At 44.6% G+C, this 23,392-nt stretch overlaps 1 protein-coding gene across 1 annotated transcript; it reads left to right on the forward strand.

Moving 5' to 3' along the window:
• Positions 1-2,059: 2,059 nt before the first annotated feature.
• On the forward strand, positions 2,060-22,465 carry LOC126537609 (chitinase domain-containing protein 1). Its single transcript, XM_050184760.3, has 9 exons — positions 2,060-2,318; positions 2,439-2,600; positions 2,710-2,893; positions 3,073-3,241; positions 4,824-4,916; positions 5,021-5,119; positions 5,690-5,842; positions 8,670-8,750; positions 22,117-22,465. The coding sequence occupies exons 1-9, from the start codon at positions 2,220-2,222 to the stop codon at positions 22,256-22,258; spliced, it is 1,182 nt and encodes a 393-aa protein (XP_050040717.1). The 5' UTR covers positions 2,060-2,219; the 3' UTR covers positions 22,259-22,465.
• The last annotated feature ends 927 nt before the right edge of the window (positions 22,466-23,392 follow it).

Genomic DNA, 23,392 nt, shown 5'->3' on the forward strand with positions numbered 1-23,392 from the left:
GATGCACTCTTTCTTGATCTGCGGAAAGCATTTGATGTCGTCCCGCACAATCTACTTTGCTTAAAATTATCATTCCTAGGCCTTCCTGAACATATTTTTTGCTGGATAAAGGATTATTTACACCTGCGCAAACAGCAAGTTGTTCTTAATGGGGTAAACTCGGCTCCAATGCACGTGCTATCGGGAGTGCCTCAAGGCTCTGTGCTTGGGCCTCTTTTGTTCCTAGTTTATATTAATGATTTAGTAGTAGGCCTTAATTCAACAGTTAGACTGTATGCCGACGACTGCGTCATGTATCGTGCAGTGAAAAGTTATGCCGATATGTCTGTCTTACAGGACGACCTTGAAAAAGTTTCTATTTGGTGCAAGCGGTGGCAGATGACTCTGAATACTGGTAAATGCTACCATGTGCAGTTTACAAAGAAAAAGAACAAATTCCCCAGTTCCTATTGCCTAAATAATATTGCACTCAGTACCGCTAAGGATGTTCAGTACCTCGGAGTTACGTTTTCTGAAACGCTTGACTGGACTAATCATGTTAACTCAATTAGCGCGAAAGCTTACCGTCTTCTTCACTTTTTCCGACGAAATTTTAAGCATTCTCCTTCATCGCTGAAGGCAACCTTGTATTTAACAAACATCAGGCCTATTCTAGAATATGCATGCGTTATCTGGGATCCATACACTAAAAACCTCACAGAAAAAATAGAACGCGTCCAAAAGCAAGCAGCACGCTTCGTAACAGGAAATTATAATTTTACTACCAGAGGATCCAGAATAAGGGAAGGGTTGGGTTGGAAAACTCTTTCTTCACGCAGGAAAATCCTAAGATTGAAATTCCTTTACAATATATATAAAAGTAAAACTGGTATCGACAAAACACTGTTCATCAAGGAGCCGCATTACGTTTCATCTAGGAGAGACCACGCTAACAAAATTAGAGCTTATCAGTGCCGTACCAATGTGTTTAAGTATTCATTTTTTCCTAACACGATTAGCGATTGGAATGAGCTCCCTAATGAAGTGATGGCAGCTTCTAGTTTTGAAAATGCTATTGAGAGTCATATTCTTTGATTGTTCTGTTATTCATCTCTGCACATACGCAATTTTTTTTTCTGTTTTGTTAGTTAGTTACTTTGTCACTCACTTTGTTTTGTACTTTGTTAGTTTCTATTCCGCTTTTGCGAATTTCAGTGCTTAAACTATGTTCTATTTACTGATGTATTCTTTTGATGTTGGTGAATATGTTTCCATTGTGACCACCTGTATTTTAACCCCCCTACGATAATGCCGTACAGGCGATGTAGGTATACCGAATAAATACCGAATAAATAAATATTGCACGAATCTTGCCATCGCATGCCTGTTTAAATATTGCGCCGTTATACTTCTTCGACACCAATATCACCTGGATTATTACCAGCACCGCAATCCAGCTAGGTGGCAATTAAAACCATAAACTTTAATTCACCTCTTCTGTTATGGGCCAGCAGGTCGTTCTGTTTGTTCCCACTCAAAGGCGAATTGCAGTCACAACTTCAGCTTCCCACGAGGAAAATGCGTGAAGGTTCTGTGAACTAAGAACGAGGCTCAGTAAATAGCAACAACGTCATGAGTAAATAAGAAAAGAAATACCTCGGTTCATTGTAACAAAAGTGGTGTCTGAATCCACATCCACGTCTGAGTTGATCCACGTCTGAGTTGGAACTCTCACTAGAATTCTTTACGCAGATCTTGAGGCCACTGTTGTGCCATGGTTGTGCTGGTTGCATGCAGCCATGCATGCAGCGGGGGCACGTGAGCGGGGGTAACTTCGGAACCTGAAATACGTGGTGAAATTTCGACACTATTTACGCGATCTATACATAGTATGCGCGTGACGTCACATCCGCTGCTGTCCTCTGCTTTCGCCATCTTGGGGTACCTTATCAATAGGCGCGCGCATAGCCCTATACGCCCTATAGTTTCCTCAAGATGGCGCTGCCGTAAACCAAAAGTCGTGGAGTATCGTTGACTGACGTACGTGCATACTATGTATAGGGCACCTGCAGAACATCATCAAACGTGTTGGCTATGTTTTTGGCGACTTTTTGTTCACAAGAAATTTGGGTCTGGCTATTTTAGGTTCCATTTTGATATTATTTGGCCATATTTTGTTGGAGCCATCTGGCAACCCTGCCAGTACACGCTAGTGGCAGCGGGTTTTTTCGGTTTCAAGAATGTCTACTTGCACTGTATCTTTATTCCTGGCATTGTCTCTAGTTTTAAGCGCTGCTCATGGAACTATATCTCCATCGGACAAAAAGAAATCATCTAAGGTAAGTGCTTACACATTGAATCTTTTGAGCGGCCCAGCTGAAGCGCCGTTTTGCGACTGCAACGATATGTCTGCGTGGCACTCCTGATTAATCCTTTCGTTTCGTGCACCTATATTGCAGACCGTAGAGCCGTTAGACCCCAGCTCTGAAGACGTTTTCGAGCGTGATTTAGTGAAGGAAGCTTTCAAAGTCAGCGATGTGTTGAAGCATCACCGCTCCTACTGCAACACGAAAACGAAAGCTAGGCGGTTCGCGGGTTCAGTGCTTGGCTACGTTACGCCTGTGAGTACCAAACAAATCAGCTGTTCGCTGCACCTCCTTTATGAATGAACAAAAAATGCGGTGAGATACGCCAGTTGTGCTGCTCGTGACTGCGCTTCTTAATCTGCAGTGGAACAACCGTGGTTACGACATCGCTAAAATATTCGGCTCCAAGTTCAGCTATGTTTCTCCAGTTTGGCTGCAGCTCGAGCTTTCTCAAGAGACGTCGACAGGCTTTGCGGTCGCCGGACAGCATGACGTTGACGTCGGCTGGATTCAAGACGTAAAATCTGCTGGAGAAGCAGTGAAGATGGGTGAGTAACCCAATCAAAGAAGAAATCGGTGCAGAGTCAAAAACGAGGTTCGTTCTTGTTCAGTCAAAGCAGTTGTGTATTTGGAGCTTAAATCGGTTGTGTTGAATTGCATGTTTAAATGGGAACACTTTGCCACACTTTGTAATCTGTTTCTGGGAATTGATTTCTCGCTCTCTCAGTTCCTCGGATTTTGTTCGAAAAGTGGACACCCCAACTGCTTACGAAAGTAGCCGCATCAAAGAAGAAGATGAGTGCGATGGCAAAGACATTGGTAGATGTCGCCGAAAAGAGTGGCTTTGATGGATACGTCCTGGAATTGTGGTCACAGTTCGGTGGACACATGACCGCGTAAGTCTGTCGCTGTTTCACTTTGCCTCATCATCAGCTCTGGCTCATCTCCTTGTGACGAAAAAAAAAATGAAAGGGAAAGAAAGCTTCTTAACTGTATTGTCTGTAATGTTACTGTGTGCGAAGGACAGACATGCATCGTTGACCTAAACCATAGTTAGAATACTTACCTCCACTATCGAAGGGTTGTGGAAACTTCTGCCCACTTAGCCAGCACAACAGCAAGAGCGAAATCAGGACTGTGGAAGGGGAAGGAGAACCCATAGCCAGCCAAGACGAGCTAGCCAAGAGCTTGGATTGGGAACATTCCCACAGGGTGGCAAATAGTACTTTTTGAAGCCAGTCCTGGCGTAAATTCTGCAGTCCTGGAAGCGGATTTAATTGAAATAGATATCGGATAGTTATTGAGTGATGAACAGTCTTTCTTACCTATAATGTAAAACTGTGTTAGTACACTGGTATTCACAGCTCTAGCAGTCTTTGCCATCACTACACAAGTGCAGCCATTTTTTGCATACAAAGGACTTTTCGGAGCTTGTGTGGCCATGCACCATCAGGGAAAAGGTCAACAAGATATTCTTGTGGGCAGTTGCTGACTCTTCCAAAACTTCCAAAACTTCCAAAAGTTCTTCCAAAACTTGTAGTCAGAAACATGCATTGCCCATGGCAATGGCCGAATGACAAAAGAAGGTTTTTAAAGTGGAGCTTTCAACGCAAACTTTTGATCGCTGCTGCTGGGTGCTACTATTGATGTCTTGCCGAATAGCCAACGCAAAAAAAGATAATAATAATAAAAGAGGTATGTGCCTAAAGGTGAGATTGAACCTCCGTCTTCTTGCACAGAAGCCAATGCTTTAACTATTCAGCCACAAGTGCAAGCATACTTCTCTTGTCACGATGCCAGTTAGTTCTTTCAGACGATTCCCGCATGCATCGTGTCACGCTGCGCGTCCATCCGAGAGCACGTTACCGCAAAGGCACATGCACACACATTCCAGTTTTTGTTTGGCCACAGATGCTGGAATTAAAGAGGCAAATAACACTCTCTTGGCAGTACACCTCTTCTCACCATTCTTCCCTCGATAAATGTCACCTTCATCATTGTGACATCATTCCGTTGATGTCTCACAGTGTATATTTACATTTTGGAATAGCTTGTGTGTGCTGGAGTCCATACAAATAAACATTGTATAACGGTAAAGTTGTGATCTATGTGTTGTACAAACATAAACATTGAACACCTCCAATGTATCGACACATGAGGCTGTAATCTGCAGGAATTAGAGTACATCATAAGGTGAATTGGCACACCTTTTGACCTTACTCCCCTAGCCAAGGCGCAGGAATTCTTCAGCACTTCTTTAAGGCTTATGGGGTCCTTTGTGGCAGGAGCATTTGATAAACTTTGAAAAAAAGGTGCATTATGTATTATGACTATGGTTATTTGTTGTCCTTTCTAGTGTGAACATTGTGAAATTGTTGGCACATGTTGCAGTATTAGAAAAACGTTGTTTTGTTGGTAAATATCAAATTCTTTATGCATCATTGTAGCTAAAAAGTGTTTCACATTCTCTCATTATAGTGAAATGACAAAGCTTGTTCAGCATTTGGCCAAGGAGCTGCAGACTGAAAATTTGCATCTGATTCTTGTCATTCCCCCTGCAGTGTACCAAGGGTGAGGGCATATTCTTTTAATTCTATACTCCTGCTCACATGTTCATTGCTATGATACTTTTATTGCAAGTCATTACTCATGCTCATTGTTTTTGTGCTTTTCAGGGACATACCAGGGATGTTTTCGAAGAAGGACTTTGACAACTTAGTGAACCACGTGACTGCATTTAGCCTGATGACCTATGACTACTCTAGCCCACAAAGGTATAAACATTACATTCCATCTCGATGAAGCACATGAGCAGCTTCGTTGCTGAAGTGCCAAGAAAGGAGCATTGCATGCAAAATTTTTCTAATGTATGATGTCAGACTGCCAAATTTGGTTCAAAATACTTGCTCAGCCTCTGTGCAAGGTTACCACTCAAATCAGCTGAGATTTGACATTTGAAAGCATTTGTTGCTACCTGTACTGCATTTTTAGCATGTTAATTAATTATGTTTAGAGTGCCTATGATCTGCCTTATTTTTGTACTGCTATTTCATCACATCTACAGTGAGGGCCAAAAGCTGCAGTTCCTAAGCAGGCAATTTACCAAGAGTGTCTTTCTTTGCACACCAGAGGCCATTTTTAGAGCAGAATGTATCTTTATTTTATTGAGTGAGTCAACTATAAAACTGATTCTGGAAATGTTGTAGGATGGATTTGGTTCATTCATAGGGGGCTAGCAGGACCTGTTCACAGTATGTAGGCATTGAGGCACCCCGAGTGCAAAGTGTACCTTGGCTGAGTGGGTTAGTGAATGAAATGTTACGCAATGTAAATTTACGTTCCAGACCTGGGCCGACAAGTCCTATCGAATGGGTACGCAAGTGCGTGGAGCTGCTGGCTCCGGAAAAAGATGTTCAGCGTGCAAAGATACTTCTCGGCCTCAACTTTTATGGTTATTCATACACAAGTGTTGGTGGTGGACCAATCCTAGGAAGCCAGTGAGTATCATGCTACATGAGCTAATTGAACGTGGGGTGTAGTCATTGTGCTGCCGTGTTTCGGTTTTATAGCTTTGTCGTTCTGTTAGGCATGACGGAAGGCCCATAGGTTGGCATACTCACCCATGTGCACTGACTCATACTCACGGGCATTTCTTGGGCATGCTGTGCAGGGACGTCTGTGTCAGCATGCGTTTGGTGTGTTGTGACACCACGTACCCGAGCACATGAGGGTTGGACCCTCCCGCATGTAGCCATGCGTGGCTTAGCCATGTTTGGGGAAAGTGGGATCCTGGAGGCTCAGCCGATGCTGGGTGTGCGGACCTTTAAGGCCCGCCAGCGGAGGCAACACACCTCTTTGACCTCTGCTTCACATAGACGTCACCTCCAAGCTGACCCACCTGAAAGAAATCGTCATCATCATGGGTAGTAACCATCATCACCATGGGTAGCTACCATCTGAGTTAACCAGGCAGCCAGCAGATGGCAGGGCGAAGTCGAGTTTGTCGACAACTCGAAGCAAAGGCAAGAGTTTGACGTAATAGTTATGCAGAAACCCGCAAGGTGGAGAGAAGTAATTAATAAAGGGAAAATCGGACATCCACCTGTTCGTAGCAATTGCTACAAAGGAAACCCATACGAGTTGTTTAAAAGAAAAGCCTTGCAGTTGAAGACAAGTTTTTCCTGGTCCGAGATGAATTTCTGGCCTGCACTAGTATTGCTTTCAAACAGATGAAATAGGTGCCACTACTTCGACACATATGTGATGATGTGGCAGTGCTAGACATCTCACATTTGCGACAGATACATATTAAAGTGGCGCTATACAACTCGGACCTAGCTAGGGCCAGAATAAACTTCTCTTGAAGCCACTTGGGCAGCACTTTAGTGAAAAACTTTGCATCTTTTGCTTGCTAAGCTTGTGGAAATAGTCTGTTTAGTGTCATTCATTGCTGTCCTCAGCAAGTCTTGCAATGTCACGTTGCTCCTTGATTCCTGAAGGTGGCTTTTGGTCAGTCATTCCAGAAAGCGTATGCTCACACACGCACATGTGCTTCCAAAAGGAGACACCAGTTTAAAGGCGTTGTTATTGTTAGCTATGTTTTTGTACTTGCTTTTAGCAGGGTTCTTATAAAACCGAAGGAAGGGCTGCTCCCTCTGCACACCTTTTAGCTCCAGTGAACAGTGCAGGCAAATGCAGCTCTAGCTGCATTATGTAGTCAGAAGTTTTTAAGCTTCACTGAGAACGGGCCACAAAACAGGGTTTACTCTGTTTCCAATCTTCGAATGGCATGAACGGCTGTTGGAATTCTGCTGAAAGGTTCTCAACACGCGCTGAAGCTTTCTTCAGCATACGTTTATGTGTGAGTCGGAAAACATGTGGTGCTATGAATTATCGATAATGAGGCTATTTATGTTTCAGTAAAGTATGATAGAGATAAAAGATATTGCGGCTTTCACGATTGGACTGTACAAGATATCGCTGCGTCTGATCCTAATATCGATGTGAGTCAGCTTAGCATCGTGTCATGAAATCAGCCTGCTTAGCCATAGTTACTTCATTACAAACTCCTCAAAGATGTGTCGACGAAGAGCAGCATTTTATTTCTACTCATCATCATCAGCCTATATTATGTCCACTGCAGGACGAAGGCCTCTCCCTGCAGTCTCCAATTACCCCTGTCCTGCACCACCCGATTCCAACTAGCGTCCACGAATTTCCGAATTTCATCGCCCCACTTAGTCTTCTGCCGTCTTCAACTGCGCTTCCCTTTACTTGGTACCCATTCTGTAACCCTAACGGTCCAATGGTTATCTAACCTGCACATTTCGTGACCTGCGCAGCTCCATTTTTTTCTACTAATGTCAATTAGAATATTGGCTATATTTGTTTGCTCTCTGAGCCAAACCACTCTCTTACCGTCTCTTAACATCATGCCTAGCATTCTTCGTTCCATCGCTCTTTGCGCTGTCCTTAACTTGTTCTCAAGCTTCTTTGTCAGTCTCCCAGCCTCTGCCCCATATGTCAGCACCGGTAAAATCCACTGATTGTACATCTTCCTTTTCAATGATAATTGTAAGCTTCCAGTAAGGAGCTGACAATGTTTGCCGTATGCGATCCAACTCATCTTTATTTTTCTATGAAAGCGTTAAGCAGTGATGATGATGATGATGGTCAATGTTATAGATACAAATCGCCTTGGCCAACGCTCACTCCCAGCTTGGCCCAATGCTTGCAAATATTTGTCAAGGCTAAAAAGTAAGGCAAACACACTAAATAAATGCATGTGTTCGCTAGCACTACATCTGCAGTCATTCAATCAGAACATATTGGAAATGCAAAGGTTCGTTTCAATCGCTGCTGTGCAAATAATATGTTCTGGGTATTGGTAACTTGATGAATATCTTCAGCGGTTATGTGCCTTTATCTACTCCCAACAAGGAATCCTATGCTCCCACACCATTTTCGTTTTATATTACCTGACACAGTTCACGTTATTTTGGCGACAAAGTTCACATTTCTTTTTTTTTCTTTTTTTTTTAATCACATAGCTATGCTCCGATTGCAGGACCAGCACGCACCATAGAAATCCAAGTTTTGCTACGGGCTGCAGAAAATTTGCTCGAGAGCTGCGTGCGGCCCGCATATGTTGTGAAACCCTCTCTTAGACAATGCTTGGATGAGTCACCATTATGCATGACACATATTAAGCTAATATCCTTGCCTTGACTTAAATTTTCACATCTTAAGTGGCTAGGTTAATTACTTGTGCTTCTTGATGTATTGCGAGTCTGCTCACTTGACTCATGTGTGACTATTTTACAGGCTAATTCAAGAGCTTTCGAAAAGCAAGAAGCCAGTGATAAACTGGGACGATGAAGCCTCGGAGCACTACTTTGAGTACAAGTGAGTCGCTGTTTTACTCTACATGCAAGCTGCTCTAGCTTATAGCCATTCTGAGGTGAGGCATTGGTTATTTTTTAATGGAATAACCATAGTGTTAATATCGCAGACACAAGAGAAGTGACAGGACAGTGTCTATTGTGTTGGTGTTACGGTTATTCCTTTAAATATGAACTGACCAGCTCAAGAGCAAGTTCTACTGAGGGAGTTATTTTGCGTGCAATGTTTCTTGAGTGTTAGGAAAGAACATTAGCATGTAGGAATTTTTACTAGCAAGAAATATTTACAGGAAGGGCCATTTTAACTCTCAATGTAGGTGTTCTGCTGTCTGCTGTTGTCCACAATGGAATAAGTAATGGCTGCTGTTCATAATGGAGCTCCGCCACTCATCTGTCTTATGCTTTAGTGTTGGAAGATTTGTTAAGGTCTTAGTGTCCACTTGCTGGCCAGCTTGTCACATAAAACAGACACAAGAAGTCCGTTAGGTTTGCCGAGTTTGCCTCCTTGATGGGACTGTTCAATACGTATGTGTCATGAAATGTAAGAGCAAATAGGAATTCATGTGCGACTTTTTGCCTTCTTCTGCAACTACTTCTCCACAAAGCCCAGTGATGGGCTGTTCATATTCTTCTTGCCCGTGAAAAGGGTTACGGGGACCTTGGACAGGTGGGATAATATACAGCCCAATATGAAACGGGATATGTTAGAAAATAAAGAATATGACCAAGTAAGCAAAATTAATCTTGAAAGCACCAATAAGGATTCCTATTGCAGTACATCTAATAATAGATATAACGAGGTAATGGGTGTAACAAAGTATACTTCTCCCCCTTAAACTTCATTATAATGATATTTTACTGTACTTTGAGTTCATAGTCCACGCTTTCAGCCTGCTGATGGCACCGGCCTCTTCTCTCCCTAATCACCAGCATCACTATGTATTTTGGTATAATGTGAGTGCTGAACTGATCATATTTGATCACAAGAAACATTGCATGAGCTGAAATGGGGATCCATAGAGATTGGGAGCATTCGCTTGTATGGAAGTGTATGGTGCCTTGACACATCGCAGGTGCTGTTCAATTTGTCAAGCTTCATGGATTCTAAGCACGCAGTGATATAGCCAGAAATTTATATCAAAATTTATTTCACCGACAACAAAACACTTTGCTTAACCTCTGACAAAAATTTTTCGTCGCTAAGGCGTGTAGCCACTTTGCATCAAATTATGCTATCACCCTTACGCTATATTTAAAAATGATAATATTGGCACGAACAGTGGCGAAGACAAAGACGTAGTGGGGCTAAGTCAGAGTCTCTCCTGTTGTACTGAAAGACCTGCTAAAACCTGTGTGCCATGTGCAGTCTTGACTAGCTAAGTGCTAGCCGTTTACTGTTGAGTGAATACTCCCCACAACATCTTTTTGGTGTAGGTTACGGGCTCTATTCCTCCTGGCTCTAGATCTCCGGAGCAGACGCCACGTTTCTCCCACCTCCATGGCCAAAAACAGTACGCCGTAATCGCAGCTTGTGCCCACAGCTCTGGCAACCATGGTTCTTTCGCATCCCCTTAACCCCGACACATTTTGCGGGACAGACAACAATGATGTTGACGATTGGCTCCTATTGTGCGGGTGCGTCAGCATGCACCACAGGTGGGATGAGACGCTAATGCTTGCCAACGTCATTTTCTGCCTACGGGGCACAGCTCGTGTGTCATTAACACGCACAAACAAGAACTGACAAGTTGGGATGTATACAAGGAGAAGATTTGCGAATTGTTTGGCCGATCAGTCGTACTACAATGACAGCCCGGCACCAACTCGCAGCAAGAGCTCAGACGTCAACGGAATCATACGTCACATATATCCAAGACGTGCTAGCCTTGTGCCGCCCAATTGTCAAAGACATTCCAGAGGCGGACAAGGTTGTCCACACGTTGAAAGGCATAGCTGACGATGCCTTCAACATACTCATGTGTAAGCACTGCAGCACGGTGGACTCCATCATAACAGAATGCCGTTGGTTTGAACAAGCAAACAGCAGGCACATTACTCACCGCCTTACCAGACTCCTGAACACAGCTGTGACATCCTTATGCGAAGATCCCATGACGCCCCCTTCGTTCTTGACGCCTAACAACCTAACCAGAATTGTTTGCCAGGAGCTCAAAGCCATGGCTCCAGCCACTTATCAGGCACCTGCTCACAACCGTTTGGTGACAATATCCCTCATTCAAGCCCTCGTCCGTCAAGAGTTTGTGAATATGGGCATTCGACAAGCCACCTGTCACGCACCTCAGCCCATTTGCACTTCTGGCCCTCACACTGAACACTACACCGCCCCAATATTACTGCTGCCCCTTCCGCTCCCCAGTTCACACCCCGCTGCAAAAACCTATCTGAGTGGAAGACGCCAGCCGATCGACCAATCTGTTTTTTTTTGCTCTCGCGTCGGCCACATTTCATGCCACTGCCGCAATCGTCGGTATTACCGACCAAGCTTCCTCGATGATAGCCGCCAAGATCATGGCCCGTCTTCTAGCACATCTCTTCTCAATGACCACCTTCCGGCCCGTCAACGTCACTGTCTATCTTCGCGCTGTGCACCGACGTACGCCGATATTGCCGCTGTAGGACACTGGTCTAGCCGATCATTGTCACCTCAGAGTCGCCAGTCGCACTCTCCTCAACGCCGTTGTTCTCCCTCCCCCGCTTACTCTGGCCATCACCCGGGAAACTAGCCAGTGCAGCTCCGGGAGGTGAGGCTGCATTGACGACAAGGACCGAAAAACCTCTATTGATCCCTACTTCAAGACGCAATTTGCTCGGTGTTCTCGTCGATGGCGTTACCGTGACTGCTCTCATTGATACTGGCGCCCACATATCTGTTATGAGTTCTACGCTCCGACGACACCTACAGAAAGTGCTGAAACCTGCCGTCTCTCCTACTGTGCTAGTAGCTGACGGCACCCGAGCACCGCTTCTTTGTATGTGCACTGCCCGCATTACTTTTGCCAGCCACCACACTTCAGTTCTCTTCGCTGTTTTCGACGCTTGCCCACATGATGTCATTCTTGGTATCGACTTCTTGACCGCCCACTCTGCCCTCATAGATTGTTTTACTGGCATTTTGCAGCTCGAACTGCCATTGTGTCCTGATGATGCCGCAACATGTAACACTCGCCTACATTCTGTGGAGTTTCTACGACTACCTGCTCATGCTGCTACCTACGTCCTTCTGTCATCATTCCCCCAGTCCCTGATGGTCCCTGTGGTGGCTGCCCTCACAGATCTGATCCTCTCACGCAACCTTACACTTCCTCACACCATAATGGTTGTTACCAACAACAGAATGATGCTTCCAGTCCTCAACTTTTCTACTTCCACCCATATTTTTTCTCAAGGAATTTCACTAGCCGAACTGTCACCGCTGGAAGAATGTACAGTTCCTGCATTTGCTGCTGACGATGAGACCGTGCCCCAAGCTTTCATACCGACGCCAACCGAGGCACTTCTGAACAAAATGGTATCCCCTGACCTCTTACCTTCTCAAAGTGAAGCACTCTGTGCGGTCCTATTTTCTTACCTTGACATATTTCATGTTGAGAACAGTCCACTAGGCCGCACACATGTGGCCCACCTCATTGACGCTGGAGATGCCAGCGCCCTTCACAAGCACCCTTACCGAGTGTCTCACTCTGAGTGCCAAGTCATCCAAAAGAAGGTAAAGAAAATACTTGACAAAGATGTGATAGAGCTTTTCCCCAGCCCTTGGGCATCCCCTGTGGTGCTTGGGAAAAAGGAGGACAACAGCTGGCGGTTTTGTGTCGATTATCATCATCTCAGTCGGTTAACGAAGGAGGATGTGTATCCTCTCTTTCGAATTGATGATGCACTCAACTGCCTCCATGATGCCTGATATTTCTTATCGCTAGATCTCCACTTGGGATACTGGCAAAGTGCCATCGACCACGACTGCGAGAAGACCGCTTTATCACACCCGACGGCCTCTACCAATTTAAGGTCATGCCTTTCTACACGGTCTTAAGGAGTCTATTTGTTTCTGTTATTTGGACAACGTCATCGTTTTTCTTGCCCAGCTTTGAAAGCCACCTCCCTCGTCTGTTGACCATTCTCTGCATATTTCGATGGGCTGGCCTCCAGCTCAATTCCTCTAAGTGCACCCTTGGGCACCACCAGACCAAATTACTTGGACACTTAATTGATGCTACTGGTGTCCAACCTGAAGCTGACAAACCCTGTGCCATCCGCGAGTTCCCACTTCCACAGTCCACACATGAAGTATGCAGCTTTCTTGGGCTCTGCTCCTACTTTCACCGCTTTGTTCACAACTTCGCAGACATTGCTCGACCCCTCATGGACCTCCTCAAGAAGGATGTGACGTTTTCTTGGGGCACGGACCAAGCGACTTTCTTTGCATCGCTGATTTCTGCCCTCACATCACCACCTGTGCTGGCTCACTTTGACGCAGCTGCTAAAATAGAGCTTCGCGCTGATGCAAGCGGCCATGGCATAGGTGATATCCTCGTCCAAACACAGAATGGAGCTAACTATGTGATAGTGTATGCTAGTCGCCTCCTGTCACAGTCAGAAAAGAATTACGCTATTACTGAGCAGGGGTGCCTAGCTCTCATCTGGTCTGTCGCAAAATTCTGTCCGTACCTATATATGGACTGCCTTTCATGGTCATAACAGACCATCATGGGCTCTGCTGGCTCCTAACACTTAGAGACCCCACAGGGAGGCTCAGCGTTGGCCATTACTATTACAGGAGTACATGTTCTCGGTTGTGTATAAATCTGGCAAGTTACACATGGACACCGGCTGCCTATCCCGTCAGCCCATTGAACGATTCAATTCCACTGAAACAGACCCCGACACCTACATCTTAGCAATTACAGACTTCATCCATGTCGCCAAAGAACAACATAGAGATCCATCGTTGCTCTCTCTTACTGACCGTCTGCAATCCCGCACCCTCCATTCCTCACTCAACATGTTCTTGCTTCAGAATAATGTTCTTTACCGCCGCAATGTGCACCCCGACAATGCAGGAGTCCTGCTAGTTGTCCCGCATTTCCTACGAAGAGATTTCCTCGTCCAGATTCACGATGCCCCAACTTCTGGGCACTTAGGCGTCTCCAGAACTTATGATCGCATACAATGACGTTTCTTCTGGAAGGGCCTTTATTGTTCTGTTCGCCACTACGTAACATCTTGTGACCTGTGTCATCACCGCAAGAAACCTGCGACTCAACCTGCTGGTCTCCTTCAGCCAATTGACATTCCAATTGAGCCATTTCATCGAGTGGGCCTGGACTTGCTTGGCCACTTTCGACGAAAGACAACAAATGGATTGCAGTCACTACAGATTATACCACACGATATGCACTTGCTCAAGCGTTGCCAACCAGCTGTGCCAGCAGACTTCCTACTGTACGACGTCATCCTCCAACATGGTGCTCCACGTCACCTACTCACAGATCGTGGTCAGTACTTCCTGTCTCATGTGGTGGATGATCTACTTCGATCGTGAGCTACTCATTACAAATTCACCTCTTCATATTGCCCTCAAACCAATGGACTCACTGAACACCTCAACTGTACACTGACCGACATGCTTTCCATGCATGTTTCTGATGATCACCACAATTGGGACATTGCCCTTCCGTTTGTCACATTTGCATACAACTCATTGCGTCATGACACTGCCGGCTACTCACCCTTCTATCTTCTCTTTGGCCACCATCCCTTACTATCCTTTGACACCTTGCTCCCTTCTGATCCGGCGTCCATGTCCACGACTTCCTGTGTGCAAGATGCCATCAGGCGTGCACTTGCAGCCTGCGTTCGGCTCTCATCATTGCAGACCGCACAAAAGTCCATTTACAATCGTTGACACCAGGATTCTGATTTTCCACCGGGCTCTCTCGTCCTTCTCTGGCTACCATCTCGTCATGTTGGCCTCTGTGAAAAGGTAACGTCGCTATACCATGGGCCCTACCGCATGCTGCGCCAGGTGACTCCTGTCATCTATGAGATAACTCCCATGGCATCCGCTTCATCGACGGTCACACCATGAAGTGACTTCATACATGTTTCCCACCTCAAGCATTACAACTGTGGTAACCCATTTTGACCGTAACCAGCACCGGGACGGTGGTTCACTGGCCGGGGATAATGTCACGAACAGTGGCAAAGACAAAGACATTGTAGTGGGGTTGGGTCAGAGTCTCTCCTGTCGGATTGAAAGACCTACTAGAACCTGTGTGCCCTGTGCAGTCTTGACTAGCTAAGTGCTAGCCGTTTACTGTTTAGTGAATACTACCCGTAACAATATATTAAAAAGCTTAATTTCGTTTACAAATTGATAAACCTATATAATGTAATAATGTACCTGTATGTCAATGACCAACCTTTTACATGACTTGGAAAAACGAACAGCGCTAGAAACGGGGCCAAACGGAATCAAGACAGTGCACCATCGTGTGTCTTGTTTGCAGTTCAGACTTGGTTGCAGCACAGGTAAAAGTGGAGATAGCCATTGTTTCCCAGCCAGATCTAGTGAGTGGTACGGCCAAGGCTACGTACGGAAGAGGGCGGGCACTATTTTGCAAGTCTCCTTTCACTCAATCGCACTTCCGGCGTTGTGGACATGTTAAATTATTCTAGATTTAAAAATACAGGAAAGAAGCTGTGCACCAGAACTTCAGTAGTATCATATGATGCAAGTTTCACTTTCGGTGACCTGCTGTCCAACTCGTTTAAAGAGATGTTTAGAAGCAACTTGCGATAATGGTATTGTAGTCATCACATGACACATATTGTTGTTTGATCACACTCTGGAATTGATGAGGCAGACAGTCCGAAGCAGGGCTGCTTCCTTTGTGAAAATTACGGCATCCGTAGTTTGCAGTAAAATAAACACCAGTAGCTCCGAGAGATTTGAAAGTGTTGTGTCTCCCGACACTCGTCTATTCTGAAAACTACCGAGACGTTTGGTTAGGATGGGCTCTCCGCAGCAATTAAACAGCACGTGTTATGATGGAGTAGGGGAGCGTCAGCTAGGTGATTGGCTGTGGTCGTCTGGTGTTGATAGATCAGGCAGTGATGGGACGCTCTCTCTATGTCCATAATTATCCATCAACTTCGTTCTTGCCACCTTTTATGCGCATACCCACCCCCCCTCATATCCATCACCCCACTCCCTTTCTTAAGAATTTGAAGGACACTTAAGCTCCGCCTTTAAGAGTGAAACACGATAGTATTCAAAAATCCTTGACTGCTTCTCACACTTCCCGGCAATGGGAGCATATGTAACCGTAATGTTTACCGTCAAACGCTGGCCACGCAGGGCTATGCACAGGGGCGAGCTTTCTGGTAGGAATGCGTAATCTTGCGTGGGCCACGATGTAGTGGAGATGAGCACCAGCTGGAGGTATTGCAAAGAACCGGGCACGCCGCTCCGTGGCCCCGAGATACTGGTGTGCTGGCATGTGCAAATGGCGTCCACCGTGGCAGGCCTGTGAATGGTAGAAATGCTGGAAAAGGGGTTTCTTTGAGCTTTCGCGTAGCAGGATTATGTTTTCTTGTATGGCCAAATTACAATCAGATGCTATCATGTCTGTAGGTTGTGTTTAAGTTGTACCTTACGACTTTTCTATGTATTTTAGCTTGAGAAATTCAATTAGTTCAGTAACCTACTTGCGCCACGAGCAAGGCCTGGGTATGGGTGGTTTGAAAATCTTTTTGACAAAACGACATCCGACGGCGGATTTTCTGCGACACGGAGTCCTTAACGCTATCACGTTTAAAATTCTTTCCCGTTGCTCACTGTCGCACTCTTCAACATTCACCAGGTTTTTGAGTGACAAAGTGGCCCCTAATAGATAGTTTTAGTTTTGCGTACGCTTTACCATAGTGTACGCTATAAAATAGCGGGTCGTCACTGCGCATGTGCAGTATGCTAAATGACCCATAGCATATAGCGTATGCACGCTATTTCTCAGATTTAGCATTGCCATCTTTGCATGCTTTTAGCAGTTTACCTAAAACATGGCTGTGGTCCCAGCTGCCTGCTTCGAATTGAATTTGGCATTGCTTTTGTAAAATTCACTTCGTTCTTAGCAAATGACTGTAAACGGTTTTTGCTCAGTGTCAGGCCACTTCAACGACAGAGTGTCATCAATAACCTTGTGGAGTTTGCGAGGTTGCTTCTCGTTTAGAACAAGTCGAAGCCTAACGAGAGAAACATTCGAGATGTCACCGCCCACCTATCGCTGAAGTCGGGAGGTAGCCTTGACAACGCCACATGGCCTCTGAGATCGGAAGATCTTGCAGGCCAACTAATACTGTAATAAATGTGCACTGCTTAGTGTACGCTGTACTATAGTGTGTAGGGTACGCTATAGTTGCATACATTATACTATAACTGTCTAATGTTCCTATATTTCGGTTTCTGCGTGGACTTCGAAACCATTCACCTACAAGTCCTCCCACCTGTTTGTTGTGGCGGCTTCTTAGCTTCCCTGGCCCAGTACCTCAGCCCTTGATAAATTGTGCTGTGTGCAAATCAGTGTTTTGTAGGTCTTTCTTTCTTGTCCTCTTTCTTGCGCTGTTTTCATTCATAACAACATGTACAAGCTAGCCTAACAACAAGCTCTTCTCAAGTTTAACATAATGAAAGTCAGAAACAAGGGAAAGAAAAGGAAGAAAAAAAATGAGGGTGGTGCTTATTATGTGTTTCCTAGGAACAGGGATAGAAAAATATGAGAAGACACTCAAAGCACTACCACATTAATCAATACTGCTTTCAATGTACTTTATTAGGCAAGATTAAAAACGAGAATAATCCAAGTTCTTCGAGTCGAAAAGTGTACAGAATAGCTTGGACATCATCTTTAGTGCCAAAGTGCACAAGCCTGATCTATGATTATTATTTATGAAATTCGCACTTGACAAGGACGGGTCACCTTATTCGTTCAGGATAAGCTCAATCTTCTTGCAATCTGTGATCCCTTTGTAGTGAAAAAACTGATGAAGTTTTAGAATTTGTGAAGGTTACTGCCAACAAAGAACCTAAAAGTGTTCTCAGTTGACCTGGAGAACTTGTATTATTCATTTCCACAGTCTAGCCTATTAATATGCATCAAACGCAGCAGCACTGGTTAATTTGGTATTGCTGTGTCTGTCCTTCCACGTCTTCTTTTGTCTCTGTTCCTGTGTACAGTATGTGCTATTCCTCTTGCACGTATTCCCCCGAGACGAGAGAAAAGTTTAGTGCCATAATAGCTTTTATATAGTCAGTTCTTCACATCGATTCGTCTGTTACAAGTCTGAAAAGCCCCCTGTTTAACCAAAGGGCATGGGTAAATACGCTCAGTGGCAGCGCATCACCATGTACATGGACCTCTTTTGCTTACATAAACACAGAAGGGTTCCCCAGAGCTGCAGAGCATGATCTTTTGCTAGTGTATATCAGCAGGCAAACTGTATGAAAGATGCCATTGTAGGCTTATGACATGACGACACATTTATGGAAGCTGGTCTGTATTGCGCATCGCTGGACCAGACTCGCAGCTTTGAAGGAGTGCTGACATGAGATTTTTGATTTGACACACTCTTTTGCAGTAAATGAAGGTCCAACCACTCTGAGCCTTGGAAAAAATACTGGAAAGGCTCGGAATGCCCTAAATAATTTACAACACTTGTTTCTACGAACCAGTTTCAGTACTGACGAGGTGGGCGCACCATGACGTCATGACACATTGGCTTGCCACTTCCCCGCAATCGCTGTGGCTGCCATATGCTAGTGCAGCCAAAAAAACACGTAGCACTTCTGTTTATTTTTTCATTAGCAACATCACTGTGCTTAACCTTATTGCTACTTACACAATGTCAGCAAGCTTTGCTTTGTTTCATGATGCCTTAATAGGCACTGGGCGGGGCGGGCCAGCACTGGGACACCAGCATGCTAAACAGCGTGCTAGTGAACAGTGCTGCAAAGTGGCAGCAGTAAGAGTACTGGCATGTGATGCAGACGACTGGGCGAAGGTGCTCAGGGCGCTTCCAGTGATTTCACACTGCGGTTTGTAAGGCGTGAAATACCTGAAAGCACATTTTCATGCATCTGCTCTTGAGAAAGACCTCCGCTTGTACAAGGCAGGTCACATTCATGACATCAAGTAGTATATGAAGCAGAAAACGAGTGCATATTGCAATGTAAATTCACTGCGCAAAGCTCACTGCTGCAAGCTGTGACATGCAACTCCAACAGTTATTTTGCTGATTTTTTACTGTGCATGTTTACATTATCGTGTATTTATTCAGGTAGAAGGGTGAAGCAGTGCGAAAATCGCTGACCAAGGGAGGTGTAGGTCTCCTTTTTTTTGTTTTTGGCACTGCTTCACTGATAGCATGTATGTCGCCATGTTCCTGCTCTGTCTTTTTTCTTTTTGAAGTGTTTCACCAAATCTAATGTCTTAAAATCTAGCCCAATGTTCAGACTTCATCTGTTCCACACAGCTTGACACAATGAGAATCGGTGGCGGCTGCTGGTGCACGTATAAGGCCAGCATTGACGGCGAGTACGAACATGCCGCTGCGTTGGTGTTTGCCGTCGATGCAGAGCACACAGAATTGTGTACCAGACACTGCCAAAGCCAGGTAGCGCGGGGACAGAAAATAAACCCTACATAAGAAAACTGAGCCACTGAGAGGATGACAAAATGGCGACTACAAATTCGTGAGTTCACCTTCGGTGTCAAAACTCGGGCAGGAAGGAAAAACACTTCATTGCATGATGAAGCTCGGGAGCCATCACACCTGCGGCGAGGAAGACACAATTTAAATGGAACACAAAGTTCTTGTGAATGAACAGCTCCTTTAGGTACGTTAGAATAACTAGACAAAGGATAAGCAGAGCTGGAGATGTGTATACCGTTGCCTACAGACTTCACATATCCAGGCTTTGCACTGTTCTAGCTGGTGAGGCCATGACGAAAACTGATTAAACTGAGCGGCTTCACCAGCTTCAGTCATGTGTGAGTAACTGTTCGTGTACCCAAAAACGCAGCATGTTTGTTTGGATTTGGTTCCATATGGTATTTCGGCAACGCAAAACAGAAGAAACGATGGAACATAATCAACCAACGCAGCTGGTGGCTGCACCACTTGGGTATCCTTCTTGCTACAGGTGCTTTCAGGACTAGTCCTGTAGAAAGCCTGTACATTGAATCCAACGAATGGTCTCCACATATACAAAGGACATATTGAACTTTCTCTTGCACCCTGAAAATTAAATCAGATATTCAGCATCCATGTCGTTTTACTATTCGTGACTTGTCCACTGCCAGGCTGTTCCGTAACCGTCCAGCCATCCGGCCTCCTCTGTCCCTTCGGTTGGAAGCACTCTCAGAAAAAACAGGGTCCCCTCTTTTAGAGAATGTCCTAATGGCTCCTATTCAGCTTCGACTGCCTTGGGAGTGGCAGTCTGTTCAGTGTGACACCTCTTTCATAGAAATATCGAAATGAGCACCTGAGGCACATATATATTCACATTTTCTTGAACTTCAGGAGAAGTATTCCTGTGCTGAATTTTTCACAGATGCTTCGAAGTCTGCTGGTGTTGGTTATGCAGCTCTCGAACACTCATTTTCAACATCTGGAGCACTAAATCCACAAACGAGTATCTTTCCAGCGGAAGCATACGCTATACTCTTGGCTATTCAGAACATAATGTTCGCAAATATTGCTAGGGCTGTTGTCTTCACAGACTCATTGAGAGTCATGAGAGCCCTAATTAGTCTACGAAAATACAACTCCATTTTGAATTAACTGTACAGCTTGTTGTGCTCCGCATATATGTGCAACAAAGTGATTGTCTTGTGCTATGTACCTGGCCAAAAAGGTATAAAGGCAATATAGCTACTTACGAAAACGCTACGTCAGTGAGTTTTAGCGACAAAGATCGAAATGTCCCCATCCCTGCCTTTTCCCCATCCAAGCCTTTTCTACACTGTAAAGTGAGGAATCATTGGCAAAGAGAATGGGATACCCAAGCATTGAATAAGCTACACATGATAGAACGAGCACTGCAAAACTGGATAAGTGAGAAAACAGCACGGGACAAGGATGTACTTGTTTGCCAATTAAGAATAGGACACACTTACAGTACTCATCCTTACCTCTTGACTTGGTGGGGGGGGGGGATCCTCTGACTTGTAGTAAGTGCTGCTATAATCTCGCAGTCCTCCATGTTCTTATTCAATGCCCTGCAATAAAAGCAGAGAGGAAAGCGTATTTGCCTTCTGCATATTGCGAAAATATACCTCTTCACCCGCATTTTTTCTCAGCAGTGAACCGCTTTTTAACCTGAAATTAGTCTTAGAGTCTTTAGCTGAAACAGACATTCTGAAAATCATATGGCCAGGTGATTTTTAGCACACGATTAACAACCCTTGTATTCAAGGGCTCTCTTGAAGCGTTAGTGTCACTGTTATGTTTTGCTGCATCATGTTTTTAACGAAACCCAATTGCCATAGCCCACATCACTAGCTAGTCAGTGTCAGTATTTTAGTACCGATATATATTTTACGCCATTTACAGCAACAGGTTTTAGGCCCTTTTACAGCCATGTCACATCTAGCATAAGGAATTCATTGTCCAGGCCATCTGCAGTTCATCGATAACATTACCATTTGTCATGGCGCTCTTTGGCCATACCTGGCCCTTGCACCACATATCATCATCATCATCATCATGTAGCCGGTGGCTGCACCTGCTGTGCCTGATATGGCCGTCACATGCCGTTACATTCGCCACGCTGCCGCGGGAAGGTGCCACCGGTCCAAACTCATCCTTGCACCTGGTGCCTATTATGTTGATGGGTCCAACGTTTCAACATTACCTTTCGTATCAAGTTAACATATCTTATGTTTCCCAACTTTTGTGTTCGCTAAGTGTCATCATTTTACATGCAATAAGTGTGTACAAGAGTTTCTACAACTTCATAAATGTCTCAGTACTCCTTTAAGAAAACCACCATCTTACATGCTTATGGTAGTTGTATATATCGTATGAATTCCTTGTTGTCCTCATCATCGTCTTTAATCATTCTGTTTCTTACCCTCTCCTCCTACCCCTGTGGGGAGTGTGCAAACTAGGGCATACTAGCACGGGCCAGAATCTCTGCCTTTCCTAGTGCAATAAACTCTCTTCCCTCATTCTTAATTGTTTTTCATTTTAGTTATCCATGATTTAAGCTAGATTGAAATTTACTCTACAGCCTGTTATGTCCGATGCCAACGTTCCTCTGTCATGATTCATTTCTGGCATCATTGCTTTAGGTTGCAAGATGGGAAGCGAACAGTCTTCTACCCTACCCTTCACTCGATCAACGAGCGAGTGAAGCTAGCTGAATCTCTTGGCACTGGTCTGGCCATCTGGGAGCTTGGCCAGGGCTTGGACTACTTCTACGACCTTCTTTAAGTGGGTTGGCTCTTCAGCCTGTAATGCATCTGCCTGTGTGACTCGGGTATACGACTACATTGCCTTGGTTGGTAGTCCATCATGTTATCATCTCTCAGCTGGACTCTCACTGCCTATTTTATGCACTTTTCTGCAAGAACCAAGATTCTGTTTTTGTTGTACATTGTACATCTTGTTACCTATTATAAAATGACTTACTATCTTGTTTATTCTTGTGCATCTATTGTCTTGATTACATCTTGAGACACCTTTTTTCTAGTTTCTAGTTGTTGTGATTGCTGCACCATGGTATGGTTTGTTGGAAATGGGCTACACAGCCCACAAACATTTAAAATGTAAAACCAGTGTGTCAAAATAGACCTTAATTTAAAAAAATATGCGAAACCTTTTTTTTTGCGTTAGCTGGAACTGAGTTGGAACTTTTTCACTATGCAAAGGAAGCTACAAAAAGAAAAAAAAATGATTTTCAGTGGGGTAGTCTTGCTGCTAATGTCATAAGTTCTGTGGCTGCATTATCAGTGGGATGTTCTTGGCAAGGGGACATTAATGTGTAGCCAGTTGTGAGGACAGATATTTCATTTTAATTGAGGTTTCTAGCACTGCCGTGGAGAGGCCTGAAAGAAAAAAAATTGCAAAACTTTCCTCATAAAATAATCTGACTGGTATGTATCTCTTATGTAGTGTGCATGACATTTAGCTGAATATAAGCTCTTTATTTTTCTTTTTTCTTTTGTTCTCTTTATGCTTAGCACGCTTTTTCGCACATGCTGAGTCTGTGCTCTGAAAACCACAAACCTCTGTTGTCATGAGCAGCATTCACTGGCATACTTAAGCCAACAACATCTGTTGGCAATGTAGTTAACATACAGCAAAGATCACTGTAGAGCTGATTTCACTGTGTTGTATACGACAGTCCTTGGTGCAGTTTAGCCTTGTTTTCTCCAAACATGGCCAAAGCAAGAGATCGATTTTGGTGGCCACGCCGGGCCTTATTGGCCCCAACAAGCAATAATAAACGATAAATTGTATAAAGTCCTCACTATTTTCATGGCGCAGCATTTTAGTATTTATACGTGTACTATAGCCTGCAGAAACACCACCAGAAATAAAGCAGGAAATGCAATGCTCTTTGAA

The sequence above is a fragment of the Dermacentor andersoni genome, chromosome 4 (genome assembly GCF_023375885.2).
Source record: "Dermacentor andersoni chromosome 4, qqDerAnde1_hic_scaffold, whole genome shotgun sequence".
Lineage (NCBI taxonomy): Eukaryota > Metazoa > Arthropoda > Arachnida > Ixodida > Ixodidae > Dermacentor > Dermacentor andersoni.

Coding starts and splice junctions, on each gene's coding strand:
- LOC126537609 (XM_050184760.3), top strand. CDS start 2,220: ATGTCTACTTGCACTGTATCTTTATTCCTGGCATTGTCTCTAGTTTTA. Junction 2,601..2,709: donor TGCTTGGCTACGTTACGCCT/GTGAGTACCAAA, acceptor CTTAATCTGCAG/TGGAACAACCGTGGTTACGA. Junction 3,242..4,823: donor TTCGGTGGACACATGACCGC/GTAAGTCTGTCG, acceptor CTCTCATTATAG/TGAAATGACAAAGCTTGTTC.